This window comes from Nothoprocta perdicaria, unplaced genomic scaffold (genome assembly GCF_003342845.1).
Source record: "Nothoprocta perdicaria isolate Ctin4 unplaced genomic scaffold, notPer1 scaffold_185, whole genome shotgun sequence".
Classification (NCBI taxonomy): Eukaryota; Metazoa; Chordata; class Aves; order Tinamiformes; family Tinamidae; genus Nothoprocta; species Nothoprocta perdicaria.
The window spans coordinates 193395-210558 of NW_020455038.1; the positions used below are offsets into that span (position 1 = coordinate 193395).

The 17164-nt window shown below is 39.7% G+C and overlaps 1 protein-coding gene across 1 annotated transcript in view; it reads left to right on the forward strand.

Moving 5' to 3' along the window:
- The window catches only part of TTC28 (tetratricopeptide repeat domain 28), a 152783-nt gene that overhangs the window by 1331 nt on the left and 134288 nt on the right, over window positions 1-17164 (forward strand). The window contains exons 2-3 of the mRNA XM_026036701.1: window positions 6473-6480; window positions 9715-9993. Coding sequence (XP_025892486.1) covers window positions 6473-6480; window positions 9715-9993 — 287 coding nt within the window. The remainder of the gene's footprint in view (window positions 1-6472; window positions 6481-9714; window positions 9994-17164) is intronic.

Sequence of the window (17164 nt, forward strand, 5' to 3'; positions counted from 1 at the left end):
TCTGCCCCTCTCCGGTTACCTCCTTTAGTCCTGGGCAGGCGCTGGGGAAGGGATCCGCAGGATGTGATTGCAGACGAGGTGCCTCTGCGCCCGTAGGTAGYGTCTCTCTTGCTGTTGTGCCCACACATGTGTGTGTGGAAGCGACGTGTGCTGCCCTGGCGGGAGCGGTTCAGCTGGAGCAGCTCTTGGGTCAGCAGAGAGCAGTGCCCAGCACGGGTGTGCGCCGGAGCCGTCGCCTGCGGCCTCCTACCCAGACCTGGCTTTAGGTGTTACTGACCCATCTGTCCGTCCCTGTGTGTCTGTCTGCCTGGGACTGGCAGGTCAGGCAAAGAGGTGAGGTTCCACCTGAGAACCAAGACAATAATGTAATTATTATTCAGGAGCTTATTAAAATTTTCTGCTTTCTCTAGCTTATATTACACTTTTCTTGTACTTTTTTTTTTTTTTTTTGATAGCAACAGGAACAAACTACTCTTTAGATAGAAAATCAACTTTTCTGTGTCTCTGTGTCATACTAACTCTTTTTAGAAAATGAGCCCCTTTTACTATTTCTCCTTCCTGTTTTTTTTTTTTTGCTATTGTATAGTCATGCCTTCATTTTAGTTTTCCCATTCCTTAAGGATTTTTGCTCTTTCACATTCTTTTTTTCTGAAATACTTTTCAATAACATCAAATATTAGGTTAATGCTGAGAGCCTGCCCTGATCTTCAAGGCAACTTTCTAATTGGAACCTGGAGAGTTTGCATTCTGGTTTTAAGGCTTTCAGCATGCTCAAACAGAAACTTGAACTTGCATTCCCTAATTTACTTTTGAAGATTATCTCTGAGGCCGCTAATGCTAGATTTTTGTTTTAAGGGAGACGAGGACGATTTAGTCTTCCCTGCTGCACCTGTGCAGTTTCAGGCTGTTAAGCCTGCCATGCGAAGGCATCATAGAAGGCAGACGTGCCAGTGACCAGTGTTTTGACAACGTTGCTGAAGTTTCAGTTAGCACATGTCAAATTCCAGCTGTTCTTACAGTGAAAGCATTCTGAGTACACAGATCTAAAGCATAAATGTGTACTTTGGAGCTTCTAGGTGATTGGAAGTGATATGTGAGGATTGGTCCATTTTAGGCATCTGTAATGTGTCCGCTGCCATTACTGTGTATCTAGATATCCATACTACGAACAAGTTTTTTAAGCATAATCTATGAAATCTTTCATAAGAATTGGGGTGTATTCAACAGTTTCTTTCATTTAGTGTTAAACTATGATGAAAGTATTGTTCCCAATGTAACAGTTACTTGGAGCTAAAAGATAAGTATTAATAAATACTGTTTTTCAGCGTTGTAGTTCCTTAAATATAAAGCTGTATAAAAACAGCAAGTCTGAAGAGCAAGATGTGATTTATGTGTAAAAGACTTACTTTTTGRATTTCCAGACAGTATGTACTTACAAAAACAAGGATAGTTTTTCATATGTACTATTGTAACAAATAATATGAACTTTTTGAATATTCAAGACTTCTAATGTTACAATGTACCTCATACCATATATTTTTAGCATGGCACGATYGTTTCCCAACAATTAAATTTAAAGTATTCTCATTCTTTTACTCATCTTTTACTCACCTCTCTGACTGCTTATGAGAACAAGACTCTTAACATGTCTCTTGTGAATGTTAAGAGAAAGTTTAGGATCAGCTATTCTGATGAACAACTGTGGGGTTTTTTTTTTCCCTGTTACTTTGCATTGTTTGTCATTGAATGCGTTCTGCTGTTTCCCACAGTATACTGAGCCTTCTGTGCTCTGGGCAGCTAGTTTTACATTTGATGTAATTTTGTTTTATTAATGTATAAACAGCAGTATGAGGTGAGCATTTCAGTAGCTCATCTGCATTTTGCATCAAGCAATTCGGGTTAGATTGCCATGAAACCTAGAAAGTTACTTGAATGTTACAGTAAGAAATTGAGAAAGATGAGTGTGTTGCCAGTGTCTTGAATTTATTAAGTGAATTTGTGTGGACTTTTGAGTGGCATCCACAGTCCATGCAGTTCCCCCTTTTTCAACATCCTTGCCAGTATAACTTGGTATATATTTCCCTTTAAATTCTGCTCTGATGATAGGTTTGACTGAGGTGAAGGAACACAAGCATACACCCAAGAAAGAAGCTGGAAAAAAATAGAATTTGGGTATATTGTTGACATCTGTTTGTTTCTTAAATCTTTAGAATAAGATGTAATCTGTTCTCTACACTGAAGGTGTTTCATCGTCATGCATTGAGAAAACAGTGCTGTTGTGTTGGGCACCCAAATGGGACAGGCCTGTTTGGGCCAGTCCCGTTTGGGCCAGTCCCATTGAGTCATGTTTCTGTCGGTCATCTACAGTTTTAAGGCTGGGTTAGTCTTTGTCGTTGTTCAGCTCACTTGTGTCCTGCTCACTGGGCATATGTGCTGTGTCACGGGACTTTAGAGAACTGCTTGCTTGCATCGATGCAAGCAGAGATGGGAGGTGTGTTTTTCTCAAGAGCAGTGCTTCGTAGCAGTCTGCGAAGACAAAACACAGGTTGGAAGCATGGAGTGGCTGTTGTGGACATCACCCCGCGGCCTGGGCAGCAGAACCGGCTTCTCTGAAACATGCAATTTCAGTGGCTTTTCCTTCATCCCTTCACCCGCTGTTGTGATCGGGGGAAGGCTGCATGTGGCTTGGCAGGTTTTGTGTCTGCTCGGAGCGTTGCCGTGTGTAACTGCAGTGCTCCCAGCTCCGCCGCTGTTGGCAGGGACTCTGGATCCTTTGTCTATTCTTGGACTCTTGTCCCAGATGTTTTCCTTTACCCCAGAGTCTGGAGTGAAAGAACATGAAGAGGTGAACTTCTCCAAGTTAGGTGAAAGTATCGTTCAACAACACTTTCAATCTAGCCTGCTTAGAGGCAGTTGCAAAATATAAGATGTTATGGAGCTGTTTGCGGAGAAAAGGAAGCTTGGTTTTAGGTTTGAACTCACTTTATGAATCTGTAGTTACAGTAAGTAACTGTCACTTTGCTTCAGAATTCTTCTGCAATGCTATCTTTATCTACTTAGCTTTTTTTTTACATTTATTTCTGCTCTCCTGTTGCTTTACTGACTATCTTGAGCTATTTAAATAAATAACATAAAAATACTGCATATTATATTTTTTTGAAAGTTGTTATTTTTTTAAAGGAGTCTTAATTATAGACTTGCCACCAAAAGCACCGTCTATATAAGGAATATTTTTTGAATTGCACTTGTATAATATTAGCTAAGATTTATCATTTTATAATCCAGCATTATGGTTTTGTATCACATTGTTTTCCGTTTTGCTCCTTTACCACGCTGTTCTTCATTGCTCTCTTTTTTCCAAGTAGAATTTGGATTTTGGCTGTTATCATTTGTCATTCATATTACTGGAATTTATTGAGAATGTGATTCTTTCTGTGTTCTGGATGACCATGTGCTGTTCAGACAGATGTTTCTGCGCATGTGAACACATTTTTGCTTATAAATGTTCGGTCTCTGTAGAAGACTAACTTTAGCAAGCTTAATCTTGGGAGATAAACACTCTTGTAATGTCGGTTTGTTAGTGTATTCAACTTAGTTGCTTTAGGGGTTAAGAATTCATTTTTTCTTGAAAATAAAACAGATGTAGGAAACTGTGTTTTAATGCTCATCTTGAGTAGTCAGAAAGGCTGTATCTTGAGCACTTCAGGAGGAGGAGGAKAGAGGAAGCTCTGGCCCCAGAGAAGGGGTAACTGCTGAGTCCAGTTGGTGCAAGCATCTGTCTGGTGTGACCTGGTGCCATCTGTAGTAGGACCTGGTGTCTGGTGCCCAAGCCTGGTGCACCCTTGCTTGGGTGCGAACCCAAGTCTGGTGTCAAGAAGCTTGTGCTTCTTCTTTGTTAGTATTACAGGAGCTTCTGCCTTAAATTGTCTCTGATGGATCCTCTTTTTCGCTTGAGCAGCTCCTTTTTTTTTTTNTTTTTGTTTTGTTTTGTTTTGTTTTTTCCGTGGCAGTAAGGAACTTTGGCTTTTCCTGCAGGATTTGTAAAGAGTGAAGGAAAGACCTTCAGGTGTTGGATGTTCTTCGTAATGCTGTTAGGCAGCCTAAGTATGTGCATTGCCATCATTGTGCTGTAGTAGTARCAGCAGCACAGAAGAGCAGTTGTGAACAGAAAGTGGGGGAGTGTTTGTAATGGGTAGCTCGTGTTTGCTGGTACAGTACCTTGTGCAGATGTAATAACCCCTCTCTCTGTGGTTTGGGTGCCAGAGTGGCTTGGCTTTGCTCTGTGCTTCTTTCTTTTATGTAAGGACATTTTACTGCTCTAAGTAGTTCTCCTGACAGAGGGAATTAAATAATAGCAAACAGTAGAAGTTATGATCATAGTTTCCTTTAAAACAATTCCTTTTTTTTTTTTTTTTTTTTTTTTTTTTTTTTTTTTTTTTTTTTTAAATATATGAGGCTATTTAGCTCCTTGGGCTATTAAAAGCAGGAACCAAGTTACTTGAGCTGTGAGGGTCTCTAACCTTCGCTATGGGCTCTCAAAGCAATTATTCTGGATTATTCTGAAGAGGTTAACAGCTTTGTGTTTTGGTTTGTTCCTGCATAATAAACAGACACAGAATGCAGCTTTGGTGCGACTTGGATGTTCTTTTTGCCTGACTTTTATGCTTTGAGATCTTGCTTGATGAGATCTGTCCTTGCAGAGACCTGTTTGTGCAGACTTGAGTAACTCTGGGTTAAGTTGCTCCTGAGCAAATGGCTTCTGTGCTTCAGCAGTATCTGTCCTTGYGGTTGCACAGAGGTGAGAAGAAAGATGCCATTGGCTGCCAGCTGTGCCAAGGTGGCTGCTTCCAAGTGCGATGCTTCCAAAGAGACTTAACTGTCTTTCCACAGATGGACTATTTCAGTTGTAACTCTTGCCATTAAGGAGACTGCTTCTTCAAGTACTGCCCTTCTAAATAGGGACATCTTAAGCGCTATTTCTTGAGACATCCTGGTACTCTTGCATCTGGAAGCTGCAATCATTTGTTCTGAATGTAATGAAAGTGGAAAGCACAGCACATCGATGTGATGTAGTGGTACATAAGCCGGTAGTCTGGAAATACTTAAAACAGAGACAGGGCACTTTGAAAAATACACCTGAGAAACCAAAATACTTTGAAAGGTTGTACCCATAAGCTTCTCATTGCTTAACAAATCAATTGTGGATTTTTGTTTGTTTGTGTTCACATGATCAGTGTTCAAGCTAGAGGTCACCTTGGCTGATTCTGCTGTGTACTGTTTTGACAGGTTCAGCTTGGTGTAGGTCAAAATAATAAGTTTTAGAAGCAAAATTGTTTCCTTCACAGTTTATGCTGAACATAAACATAACAACATAAACATAACCATAACAACAGCCTCATAAAGGAGGCTGTTCCTTAGGAATATATTCAGGCTTTCTGCTGAAAAAATCATGTCTTCTACTCTGGTTATGTATGTGACTAACTGATGAGTTTTTTTTCAAAATTGTTTACTGCTTCATTCACTTTTGTTGATTGAAATTGGCTGTATTTAACACATCATAATAAATTCCATAGTGGACAATGCAGCCATTTGGTTAAGGGAAACTAGAATTACAGTTGATCATTTTATTTAGTTTTTGTATAGTTCTTTGGAATTTGAAGCTGTTTTTCTTTGTCCAGATGATAACACCTGTCTATCTTATCCTGAGCAAGCTAGATCTTAAGAAGTTCAAATTGCATCAGTGGAGCTCTTTTACTTCAAACTCCGGGAAAATTTCTGTGATTGCTATGAAGAAACATTAATTAATGCTTGATGTGCTTGTAAATGACTGTTAAATGGTATGACCACCTGCAAGGAAGATGCAATTGCAAAATAGGTCTCAAGAGGAAAAAAAATCTATTTTCTGGTCCTAAAACTGTGCAGACAAAATATATAATTTAGAGACTGGGAGGAGAACCTTGTCCCAATTCTGAATGTGGATGACTTCTAAAGAGAAGATACTTCTAATTTTGAGTGCTTTCTTCTACTCTTCTGATGGACTGACTTGTCCTTCTGATCAGTTATGCATATTGTACAAGTACTGTGCATATTGGTTGTGCCAGAAACTTGAGTTGTGCTGCCTGCTATACCCAATTATTTAAGTTGAATTTCACTGCAGAAGTTTATTTTTATCATGAAAATCTCTAGGTTTGTCAGAATTGTGGTAGGAAGATGAAAAGCTAAGAACATAGCAGGGGATTCCAAAAAGTTTTGGTAAACCTTTATGGATAAAAATACCTCTTGATTTTATAGCTGACAGCTTTGGAAAAGGAGTTTATTTGAAGACCATTTCTAAGGATTTTGGATCAGGGTGATTACTGACATCACTGAAGAGCTTGCGCTGGTTCTGTCCTCTGAAATCCTGAGAACTGGCAGTGTAACTTCTTCAACGCTCTTGTTAATTTATGTTTGCTAATTTTTATATGTTTTTCAGAAGAGACTGTGAGTCCTGAATTTCCTTGAATATTGCATGAAACTTCAACTGCTTTCGGGACATTTTTGACATGTTTAAGCTATAAACTTCTTYTAGTCCTCAACTGAAGGGCATATACTAAAGCCTATAAAATGCTGTATGCTCCTTACGTAGACTTGGATTTTCATTGGATTTTCATCCCTGCGGTGACTCTGAAGTGCTGGTTCCTGCTGTATAAAATCAAGTTTTCTGCTTTCCTGTTAATTTCCAGGAACAAATGCCAGTACAAACATAGGACTGCTGAAATAAGAATAGTGTGAAGTTTGTTAGCTGCTCTGACCTTAATGGTATGAGAAATTACATGAGAATTGTTAGATCTGCCTGCTGAGAAGAATATCACGTGACAGTATTACATTTGTTAATTTAAATGGGCTTTGAGAGCAGACAGAAATGTCTTTTTTTTTTTTTTTTTTTGAATTGGAGAAGCTCAACCTTCAGAAACTACAGAGGAAAATAGCAGGTGGAGATTAAATGGTATGTGAGAAATGAGATACTTCCTTTGCCTTTTCTCCTGCCTTCCTGCAAGGGGCGACCCTCTGTGCAAACTGTGAGTTCTTGGAGTGGTTGCCAGCAGCAGGTGCCCACCACCCACCTTCCTGCCCCTCTCTGCTCCTGTCCTCCCGTTAAGTTCTGCCATGACCTTCTACTGACTCCCTGGTTTTCTCGGGGCTTCCTGATCTTCATGTTTGAACATCCACTCATCTAGAGCTGCTACTGAATACAAGTATCTTAATATTCAGTCCTTGCAGATCCTTAGATAACGGCAAACTGGCTGTGTAGTGAAGTTTATGGTTACATGCATGCTTATCAAGATAGGAATTACCATACTGCTTGGCATAAAGTAGTATGCTCAGCTCAGTTATTGGGCTTCAGAATAGGTCAATTTTCCTGCTAGCGCTTGAAAATATATGAAGTTGCTGTTTCTAAACTTGATAGAAGTAGCAGAGAAATATGCACTGCATTTAAAGATGTACAGCATATGGAATAAATTTTCCAGGATACAGAAATTTGTTTTTTATTGTACTGTTTCTAATAAAAAAAAATTTAAAAGTCAAGCAGCACATTAACTTACGTAGGCAGGAATCCGAAAGCAATTACATAGATAGATAAAAGGAATGAACTCTTTCCATAATTTTACTGTAGACAGGATAAGAAACTGCATTTGCTGATACAAAGAAGATTTGGGAAAATAATTTAATTGTGAAAATCATGAATCAATGGAAAAGAGTTACCTGAGGAAAACCTGGAGTGTCCTGGAGAAGGACACAAGGGGGAAGACCTGTACTTTTTTTTTTCTTCTTCCTTAACCCTTGAAGAAGTCTATAGAGCACTTTCATGCCTATAGACAGGATGTCAGTCAGTTTCCAGCCTGCTTTCCTTTCCACCTAAAAATAATCTTTAGCTTGCCCTGGGTATATATTTAAGCAATGCAACTGTTGTGTAGTGGTAACAATATGTAGTTTTTTAACCTTTTTTTGTCTGGAGGGCTAACAATGGGAAGTACCTTGTGTGTTTCTGTATGTGCCTATTAACTGTAGCTAAATAAAATAACTGCAAAATTCTCAGCTGTCTTTTAGTCAAAGTTGGACAAAGATGTTCTTGTGCTGATGTTTTTGTGGGTCTTTGGGAGGAAATAGGGTACATGTGACAGACAGTTACTAAAGGCAGATGATTGGCTGAGTAAAATGAAGACTGTAGAAGGGTAAAGGTAGAGAGGAATCAGAGCAACTTCAAGTACCACCGTGTGCGTGGGGAAGGGGGGTTCTGTGTTTTGTGGCTGCTCGGCAGGTGAAGCTGCCTGTGTGTGGAATGCCCTCCTGCCAGTTACAGGATTGCTCTGCTCGCTTGTTATTAGTGAGTTTCAGTGCTCCATGACTGCTACTTTTTAATTTAAAGTGCACAAGGGAAGTGGTGGAACTGGGGTCTGCTGTAGCTCACTTTAAACCTTTAGAGCTTCTCCAGTTAGAAGATCTAAAACTGTGTAATTTGAAGCTGTTTTTCCTTGTTTGTGTAGTCTGACTTGGACAATCCTAGAAGCAAGGATGGCTGCTCTGTTGATGGCACAGGTTTTATGCCCCACTAATTTGTGCAATTGTACTCTATTCCACGGACCTCTCTGTTCACAAAGAATTTACAGTCTGCGCTTGGCTTTATGCCACGGTTTGTGTGCAGATGCACCAGTGCAGTTCTTCATTTCAAAGAGAATTTATACTTGTCTCTGCACACGCTTGTTTTCTGATCGTCCTGGTAGCCCTGCGCTGGACTCTCTCCAGCAGCTCCACATCCCTCCTGTACTGGGGAGCCCAGAACTGGACGCAGTACTCCAGATGTGGCCTCACCAGGGCTGAGTAGAGGGGGATGATCACTTCCCTCGACCTGCTGGAGACGCTAGAAGAGGAGGCTGAGGTTGGACCTGATCAGCGTGTATAAATACCTCAAGGGAGGCAGTGAGGAGGAGGGGGGCGGCCTCTTTTCAGTGGTGGACAGTGATAGGACTAGAGGAAATGGCTTCAAACTGAAGCATCRGAAGTTCCACAGGAACTTAAGGAAGCATTTCTTCACTGTGAGGGTGACAAAGCACTGGAACAGGCTGCCCAGAGGTTGTGGAGTCTCCTTCTTTGGAGATCTTTAAAACCYGCTTGGATGCAGCCCTGTGCCACGTGCTCTAGGTGACCCTGCGTGWGCAGGGGGKTTGGACTCGATGACCTCTGAGGTCCCTTCCAACCTTGGGCATTCTATGATTCTATGATTCTCTGACCTTTGCATTAAACTTTGAATATACCAGGATCATCTTCACATTCAGTCCTGCCACCTTTTCATAAACCTTCGTTATCCTTAAAATGTTTGGGATGTTGTAGGATCAAGTACTTTGAGAGGAAAAAGAAGGTGTGAACATACGCAATGTGATATATTAAAAACATTATGGCTTGTCATATGCCTGAAGAAAGTGTACATTTTCTGGAACATCCTGCACATGAGAAATAGATGTTCTATAAGGGTTTTTCTTGCTTTCCTTGTACAAAAAAAAAGTCAATAAACAAGTGGTTAAAAAAATCAGATTCCTAGTTAAGGATTCCTCCTGTAGTGCTGATGGCTTTAATTGCTACTATACAGTTTCCAGTATTTTGACAATTTTAATAGTATTTTTGAGCTTCAATTCTTAACACTACCATCTGTTTTTTTTTTTTTTTTTTTTCCCACAGATTTCTTTCTTTGGATCAAAATCTTGTGGAAAAAGAAGTCCTGACAGCTCCATGTTGAGCAAAGCTGAATTTGTAGAGAAAGTCCGTCAGAGCAACCAGGCTTGCCATGATGGCGATTTCCGTACAGCGATCACGTTGTACAATGAGGCTCTGGGAGTCGACCCGCAGAACTGCATTCTCTACAGTAACCGTTCTGCAGCCTACATGAAGATTCATCAGTATGACAAGGCACTGGATGATGCGATCAAAGCACGACTTCTAAATCCCAAATGGCCAAAGGTAAGAATGTTTGTTTCTGTTTTGCGGGAGCAGTAATTCCTTCATGATTTTTCTTTACGTTACTAACATGTAATATTGATGAGCATAAATATTTCTGCACTAATGACTCTTTCTGATAAAAAGTCTAAGTAGTTACTTGATTTGCATTTCCTGCTATTAAAGTGTTTTCTGTGTTTTAAAACGTTCAGACTTTTTTTGTATTCAATTGCAGCACTTCATTTTGTGTTTTTCTTTCAGATTTTATTTTCACACTTAATCTTTGAACATTTTTTTCTTTCCACTTTTTTACTAATGTTTAATCTTCCAGCCTTTGTTAATGAAAGCAGAAGCTTTCGTAAGTTTTGTCTGTTGTTTGTCCTGAGCCCCTCTTAAGTTTATAGCCTATAGCACATCAGCAAGGAACTTTTGCTTCTGCACGGTAATTATTTGCAAGCCTTTAATTTTCTTCCATTAGTGACTTCGTTTTTTTTCTGCTATTGAATGGGATGGCAGATTCTGTATGCATTTTTATCAAAGACTATGTTAAAAAGAAAATTGTGCTACTTTCATGGAACTGCAGATTTCCTGGTCAGTTGTGCCAAGTCCAAGGAGTCAAAGAATATAAGTGCAAGGGTGCTTTTTCTTAGTTTTGTATCCTGTTTATAAGAAATCTGGCAATGATTTACTGTAGAGCTCACTTAGAAGAAAAGTTATGAAAAGACTTCATAAAAGAGTACTTTCAAAGTGCTAGTCACAGATAGAAGTATAGCAAAACTTTGGAAATGGATTGCTGGGCTGGTTTTGTCAATCAAAATGCCAAATAAGATGGACTAGGAGATTTAGTAACTTAAAGGATAGCTATGTTAACTGAAGATGTTATTATCAGTCTGTTAAATTTTAAAATAGAATATGCAGTGATGCAGCATTGGAGTGGAATAATTTACATTTTCTTTTGATAATTCAAAATACAAGACTCCTATTTGAAAGGTACTACACTATTGAGTTAAAAACTTGAGGTATCTGTTTTGATTCCAGTTCTGCTATTAAGCATCCTCCTGACTTTGAGCAAACTTTGTTCATTTATTTATTTATTTAAATAAAGAGGTGAGAAGTCTATTTTATAAAGCGTATAGGACCTTATTGGTGAAAAAGCAGTGGAAGACATAGATGATATTATTATGATGATGGCATAGCATCTGTTCTTGCTTTATTGGATCAATGTGTAAAGGATCTGTTTCTCCGTGATACAAAGAACTCATATCCATGGAAAGATATTGTAAGAAATACAATGGTTGAAATGGATTTGCAGGCTACTTTTTCYGTATAAAGGTCCTTCTCAATCTTTGTTTCTATCTCGCCTTCTGTATTCCCTCAGGGGTATTGTCAACTTGTCAAATTATCAAAGCTTCACACAGTCTGCTCTTTTTTTCTCATGCTATTATGCTCATATCTGGGACTTTTTTCTCCTAGTCTTAATGATTCAGTGGTTTTTCATTATTCTAGATTTGCTCCTACACCATATACCTTTTCATTACGAGTACCAATAATTTTTTTTTTTCCGTGAGTATATATGGCCAATCAAGTGGCATTATGTTTTTATTAAAAAAAAAAATCCTAATTAACATGACAAATTAAGCTGAAATTTAGCTGCATTAGGACATGCCTATCCATTAGGACAAGAGAATTTGTAGATGAATCAGAGCAGCTGTCTTGCAACAGAAATACTGTAAGTCTACAAATGATATTCAAGAAAAGTTTTTCTTTTTTTTGTCAAAAACTTCTGAGTTTTAAAATTGTTAGAAACTTTCCAATGTTAAAACACATCTCCCTGTTACCTGTTTAACCAGGAGTGAAATGGTTGTCGTTTGCAACAGCAGTGATTGTGATGAGTTTGTGCTGGTGCAGACTCGGTCCCCAGCTGGTGGCGCCCTCAGCAGTTTGTCCCAGATGCCTGTGTGTTGGTTGCAGCTCTTCTCGCTTTTCTTCGAGCCCCAGGTGGCTGAGTCTGTTCCTCCTTTGCTGCGTCCTTTCCCTGCAGTCATCCCGGGGACATCCCTCGCCCTGGAGCTTGGGCACCGCTGGGACAGTCACCGGTGGCCAGCCAAGTGCCTGGAGCGCTGGGGAGCTCCCTCCACCTTGGAGAGCCAGCTGAGGGCTTCCAGGCCAGGCCTGTAGCGAACGCAGGAATAATTCATCAGTGTCTTTAGAATTGATAGATTAAAGGCTGGTGTGTTTTGAAAGGGATATAAAATTGTATACATGAAAGAAGAGACTGTTTTCTCTTGCTGTCAGGGACCAGGATGAGATTTTTCATCAATCTGCAGATCATCCCAAGTTACTGATKGTGTCTTAGCCATTTCCTCTCTGAAAATAGATTTATTTCAAGTCTGATTTGCAGTTACAGTTTTATGTATTTTTCTGTTTTTTTTCTTTTGTTGTATTTCATTGTTGTTTGTTTGATTTGGTTTTAAATGTTCATTTAAGCTTTAGAAAGCAGAAACAGATGTTCAATTGCATTTGATTCAAAGGTGTAGTAGGGGCACAGATATAAAACAACTTCCTTCCAGGGAGCTCCCATTAATTGGTTTGATGCTAGACAAAGTGATTGCTGAAGAAGAAACGATTTTTTGAGGTCAGGGCTGAATGCACTCACTGTCTGCCGTCATCCAAAGAACTCTGTCAGAAGCCTCGTAAAAATGGCTTGGCACAGTGTGCGTCTTGGCTGTTAAACAGGAGCCATCGTGCTACTGCAGTAATTGAAATAATGAAAACCCACCACTGAATGAATTATTTTTTATATTTTGTATGCTGTTTTCATCTGGACTTGTGATTTTCACTCTCTTCTACGTATTACTCTCCTTTTGCTTTGAATCGTCGTTTCCATAGAAATCACCTACAATTACCTGGGATTGATTTAGGAGAAAATGGAAAATTTTGCCAGGCTCTGCTATTAATTTGCATGCTGGACAAGGAAGGTGACTGTTACATGTGCCTGTAATTTTGAGGCCGGTAGCCGCCTCTCTCCACAAGCCGTCTCATGGGCCGAGGAGCAGCAGCGGCTCCAGCTCGTTGATCCAGCAGCGCAAGAAGGAGCCCTTGCCCGCCTTATGGCTTCCGAGCCTGGATTCGGTGCTTTCTGTACCATTTCTTCCAGCATGGCTTTGTTCACTTCTCTTCACATGCTCTTTCCTGTCCTGAGTAAGTATCTACTCCCCAAATAATTTTACTTACTACAAAATGTGCCTTTTATTTATTTATTTATTTTTTTTTCTCCCTTGGACACTTAAGTAGTGCTGTAATGCTTTCATATATCTGTGGCAAGGGAGACTGAATAAGAAGTTTCAGAGTTATTTCAGGCATTTGTCTTGCACTGGAACTGGACTTTGGTTTATTTTATTTCTGTTTTTTAGATTTTTTTTTTACCCTGAATGATGTCAGAAAGTTAACTTTTTTTTCTGTACATGTAGTGATAATTTGCTCGTCAGAAGAATGTTCTACAAGTGCATGTTGTTATCATACAGATAAGATAGCAAGATCAGTACAGTTATAGAAAAGCTGAGTGAATAGTGCTGGGCTTACTGTTACAAATTAATTCTGTCTCCACTTCTGCTATTTCAGCCTTGTGACTAAATTGACAATATTGCCTAAAAAGATTAGAATGAATGGGACCAAAACGCTCAAGTCTGTTGCTGATATTTTCCTATTTAGTAATAATTCACATTAATTCTGCTTCCATTAAATATCAGCAAGAGAAAGAAAAGGACCAGTGTTTAGAAAGCTCAATTGAACTTCAGTGTAGAAGTGCAAGCCTATTAATGTCTAAGGCTAAGCCTATTAGCCAAGCTCTACTAATTTCTGAAACTGTTAACTGAAACTGACTGTCATTCTGGCTGCTTTCAACACACCAGCTATTAGCAACCGTTCTAGCATTATTAACATAGGTCAGTGCATAAGATAAACACTAATTATCTGTAATTATTTTACYCCTGTAAGATGGCTATTTATCTGTGTGTGGCTGATGAATTCTGCATCTTTGTGGAGTGAGCTATATTTTACACATCTCTCTAGTGTATATGGAGCGTGAAACCTGCAGTGCAGCAGGGGCGTGTAGGTGCTTCCAGGAGCTCGGAGCTCTTAGGTTGCTCCTCGTCCTTGATGAAGAAAGTGCAGGGGGACCTTTGTTTCTTTCTTGTTTGGTTGAAGGATGAAAATATGAATGAGTTTTCTAATGGCCTCCCATGACTGATAGTTTCCTCAACTAAGTGCTTGTGTTTTTTAAAATGTCTAATTGATTGATTTTGATTTTTATGATGAAATTAATTATAGTTTTAGGTGGAACAGGGAAAAGTGCATCCTATATCAGAAGATATGAAGCAGTGCTTATTATCTTTTTGCTAGTCTAGAGGGTTGATTGTTCATCAGGTACAGAGTTTGACTTCCAGTGTTGGTTTTTTTGTGCAACTTGTCACTGAGATTGCAGAATGGCAATCTTGAAAACTTATGTTACAAATTTCAATATCAAGAACTGCTCTGTAATTAGCTTAAAGTGTAGTCAATTTTTATTGGCAGAAGTGGGAAATTTTGAGTTGCTTTCAATATGCAAGCAATTATATTCATTATCCAGAAGAGGGAGCTTAACAGATGGAACTTTTGTTTAAAAGACCTGATTTAAAAACAAAATCTAGCTTCTTTGTAGCTGGGAAGCATAAAAATGAGTAGGTTGCAGATCTAGTTTTTTTTTGAGAACTAAGCTAGTTGATGTAAATTTCCCGCAAGTCAAATCAAATCAGGATCTTTTTCTTTTCTTAATTTCCTGACAGTTTTGTTGTTGGTGGTGATGGTGGTGGTGTTTTACTGTTGATCTGGCTCTAGAAAAAAACTTATTCAATTTGTCTTCTCATCTGTGTAGTCTGAGTATCCCAAGCACTGTAAAAGAAGATGGAGAGATCTATATACAACTTCCTCTCAGCTGTTGCTCATGTTTGCTGTATAAAGCATTTTCCTTTCAAACCTCACTGAAATGTCATTACCACATAAACCTTAAGGAATAGCCAGAAGGGTATTAATATACCCTCTCTTGATCGTTAGTTCTGGTTAGCTCTTTGCTCTCRCATAAAGTGCATATGTGGATCTCGCTGCATCTCCGTTGCACGAAGTGACTTGCCGTAGTGTTGTGCTGCCTGTCAATATCGCTAGCCTCTTTCTGGGGGGCAGGCGTGCAGCCTGCCTTCCCCTGCAGCTCCGGGCTCTTCCTGCGTGCGACGGCAGCAGTTTCCCAGAGCCTCTGCAATGGCCTTTTCTAACTTGCTGTTTCCGTGTTGAAGGTTTTGCTACCTTGCGAAAACCCCAACCCATGTGCACGCATGTGGACATACCTGCATGCATGCTGTCTCTCTCTCTCTCTGTCCTTTTGTGTTTTCCTGTCTGATTTTTACAGAATTGGGTAGCATTTTGGAGATCTCACATCTGGCTCTTATGCCACTGGCATAGGAAATACCTGTAGTTCTTGTGTTTCTTCTCAGACAAACTAAGCTGAAGTTAATGGGAAGTCTGGTTAAATATGGCTTGCAGATCTCTGCCTCTGATAACGTTTTGTTGTAGTGAAATCTTCAGAAATATAACAGACTGAATGTGTCTGTAAAAAGTATAAGAAGCATGGCTTGAGGGATCCAGCATGCCCCTTGAACAATTTACATACTGTTTAGAAGAGTGAATTTTGCATATTGAAGATATTTGGAGCACATATGGGGATACCAAGATCTGTATTCTAGCTAATGCATGGACATAAGGTTTCAGAAATCTACTCTTTAATTAAGTAAAACTCTGTTAAGTCTAGGTCTACACTTGACTAATGCTTCAGATCCAGCAACTGTTTGGGTATATTTCTGTAGCACTTAATGTACTGAAATGGACTTTTATCAGTGATGTCCGGTGACAGGACAAGAGGTAATGGGCACAAAACGGAGCATAGGGAATTGCACTTGAACAGGAGAAGACTTCTTCATGGCAAGGGCAGTTGAGCGCTGGCAGTTAAGTGCTGCCCGAGGAGGCCATGGAGTCTCCATCCTTGGAGACCTGAGCAGACAGTCTTGAGCAGCCTGCTCCAGGGGACCTTGCTTGAGGAGAGGGCTGGGCCAGAGGGTCTCCAGAGGTCTCTGCCTCCCAGCGGTGAGGTGACTTCATGACTATGTCAATACAAGTGTGCGAATTAACTCCAAAGTGCACGTACACAGCCTGTTCATTGGACTGGTCTGCTAGACTCAGCTGCATGAAGATGTTTATAATACATGGCCTATCTTTTTAAGAGAGCTGCAGTTCTGTGGAGTGTATTCAATTGCATTTCTCAGATATTTTTACTTGACTCTTTACATTATAAATAGATATATTGAATACTAAACTTTTGTTTGGTAGAGTGACATTTTGATGTTTATGACTTCATATGAAAAGAAAATCCTGTGAAGGAATTTTTCATTAAACCACCCCCAAATCCTCCTTCTTTTGCTGCTGTTTCTAATAATCCTTGTGGGAGACTGTTTCCAATCTTCATGTTCTCTCACATTTTATGAAGCGTTTTCTGAGTTTCTTTGGGGGATGGTGGATGATAGCGTCTTAGAGAAAAAAAAATTGTTAGGATTGCAGAACCACAGAATTGCTGAGATTAGAATGGCCCTTGGAGATCAGCTGGTCCAATGCCTCTGTTCAGAGCAGCATCAGTGAGAGCAGAGTGTGCAGGGCCGTGACCAGTCAGGTTTTGCTTATCTTCATGGATGGAGACAGCACACCACCTCTGGACAACTGCAGTGTTTTTTAAATAATAATAAGAAAAAAAAGTTGTTCTTATATTTAAGTTTGGTTTCTTGGTTTCAGTTTGTRTCCATTTCCTCTTGTCCTTCCTCTGGGTGTAACTCAGAAGAGTGTGGTTCCATTGTCTTTGCCCCTTACACCCTACCAGATATTTACGTGCAGAGGTCCCTATGTTTCCTCAGCTCTCAGCCTCTCCTTGGATGACAGATGCTCATTCTTTTAATCCAGGAATAAGGAGGTACCTGCAAATGCTCATTCTTTTAATCCAGRAATAAGGAGGTACCTGAGCAAGATGATAGGTGACGTGTTTAAAATGGACGTAAAGAAATGGAGTTCGCAAATAATGCTCCCCAGGTTTGGGGGGAATCGCCCTTGTGATATATCACTG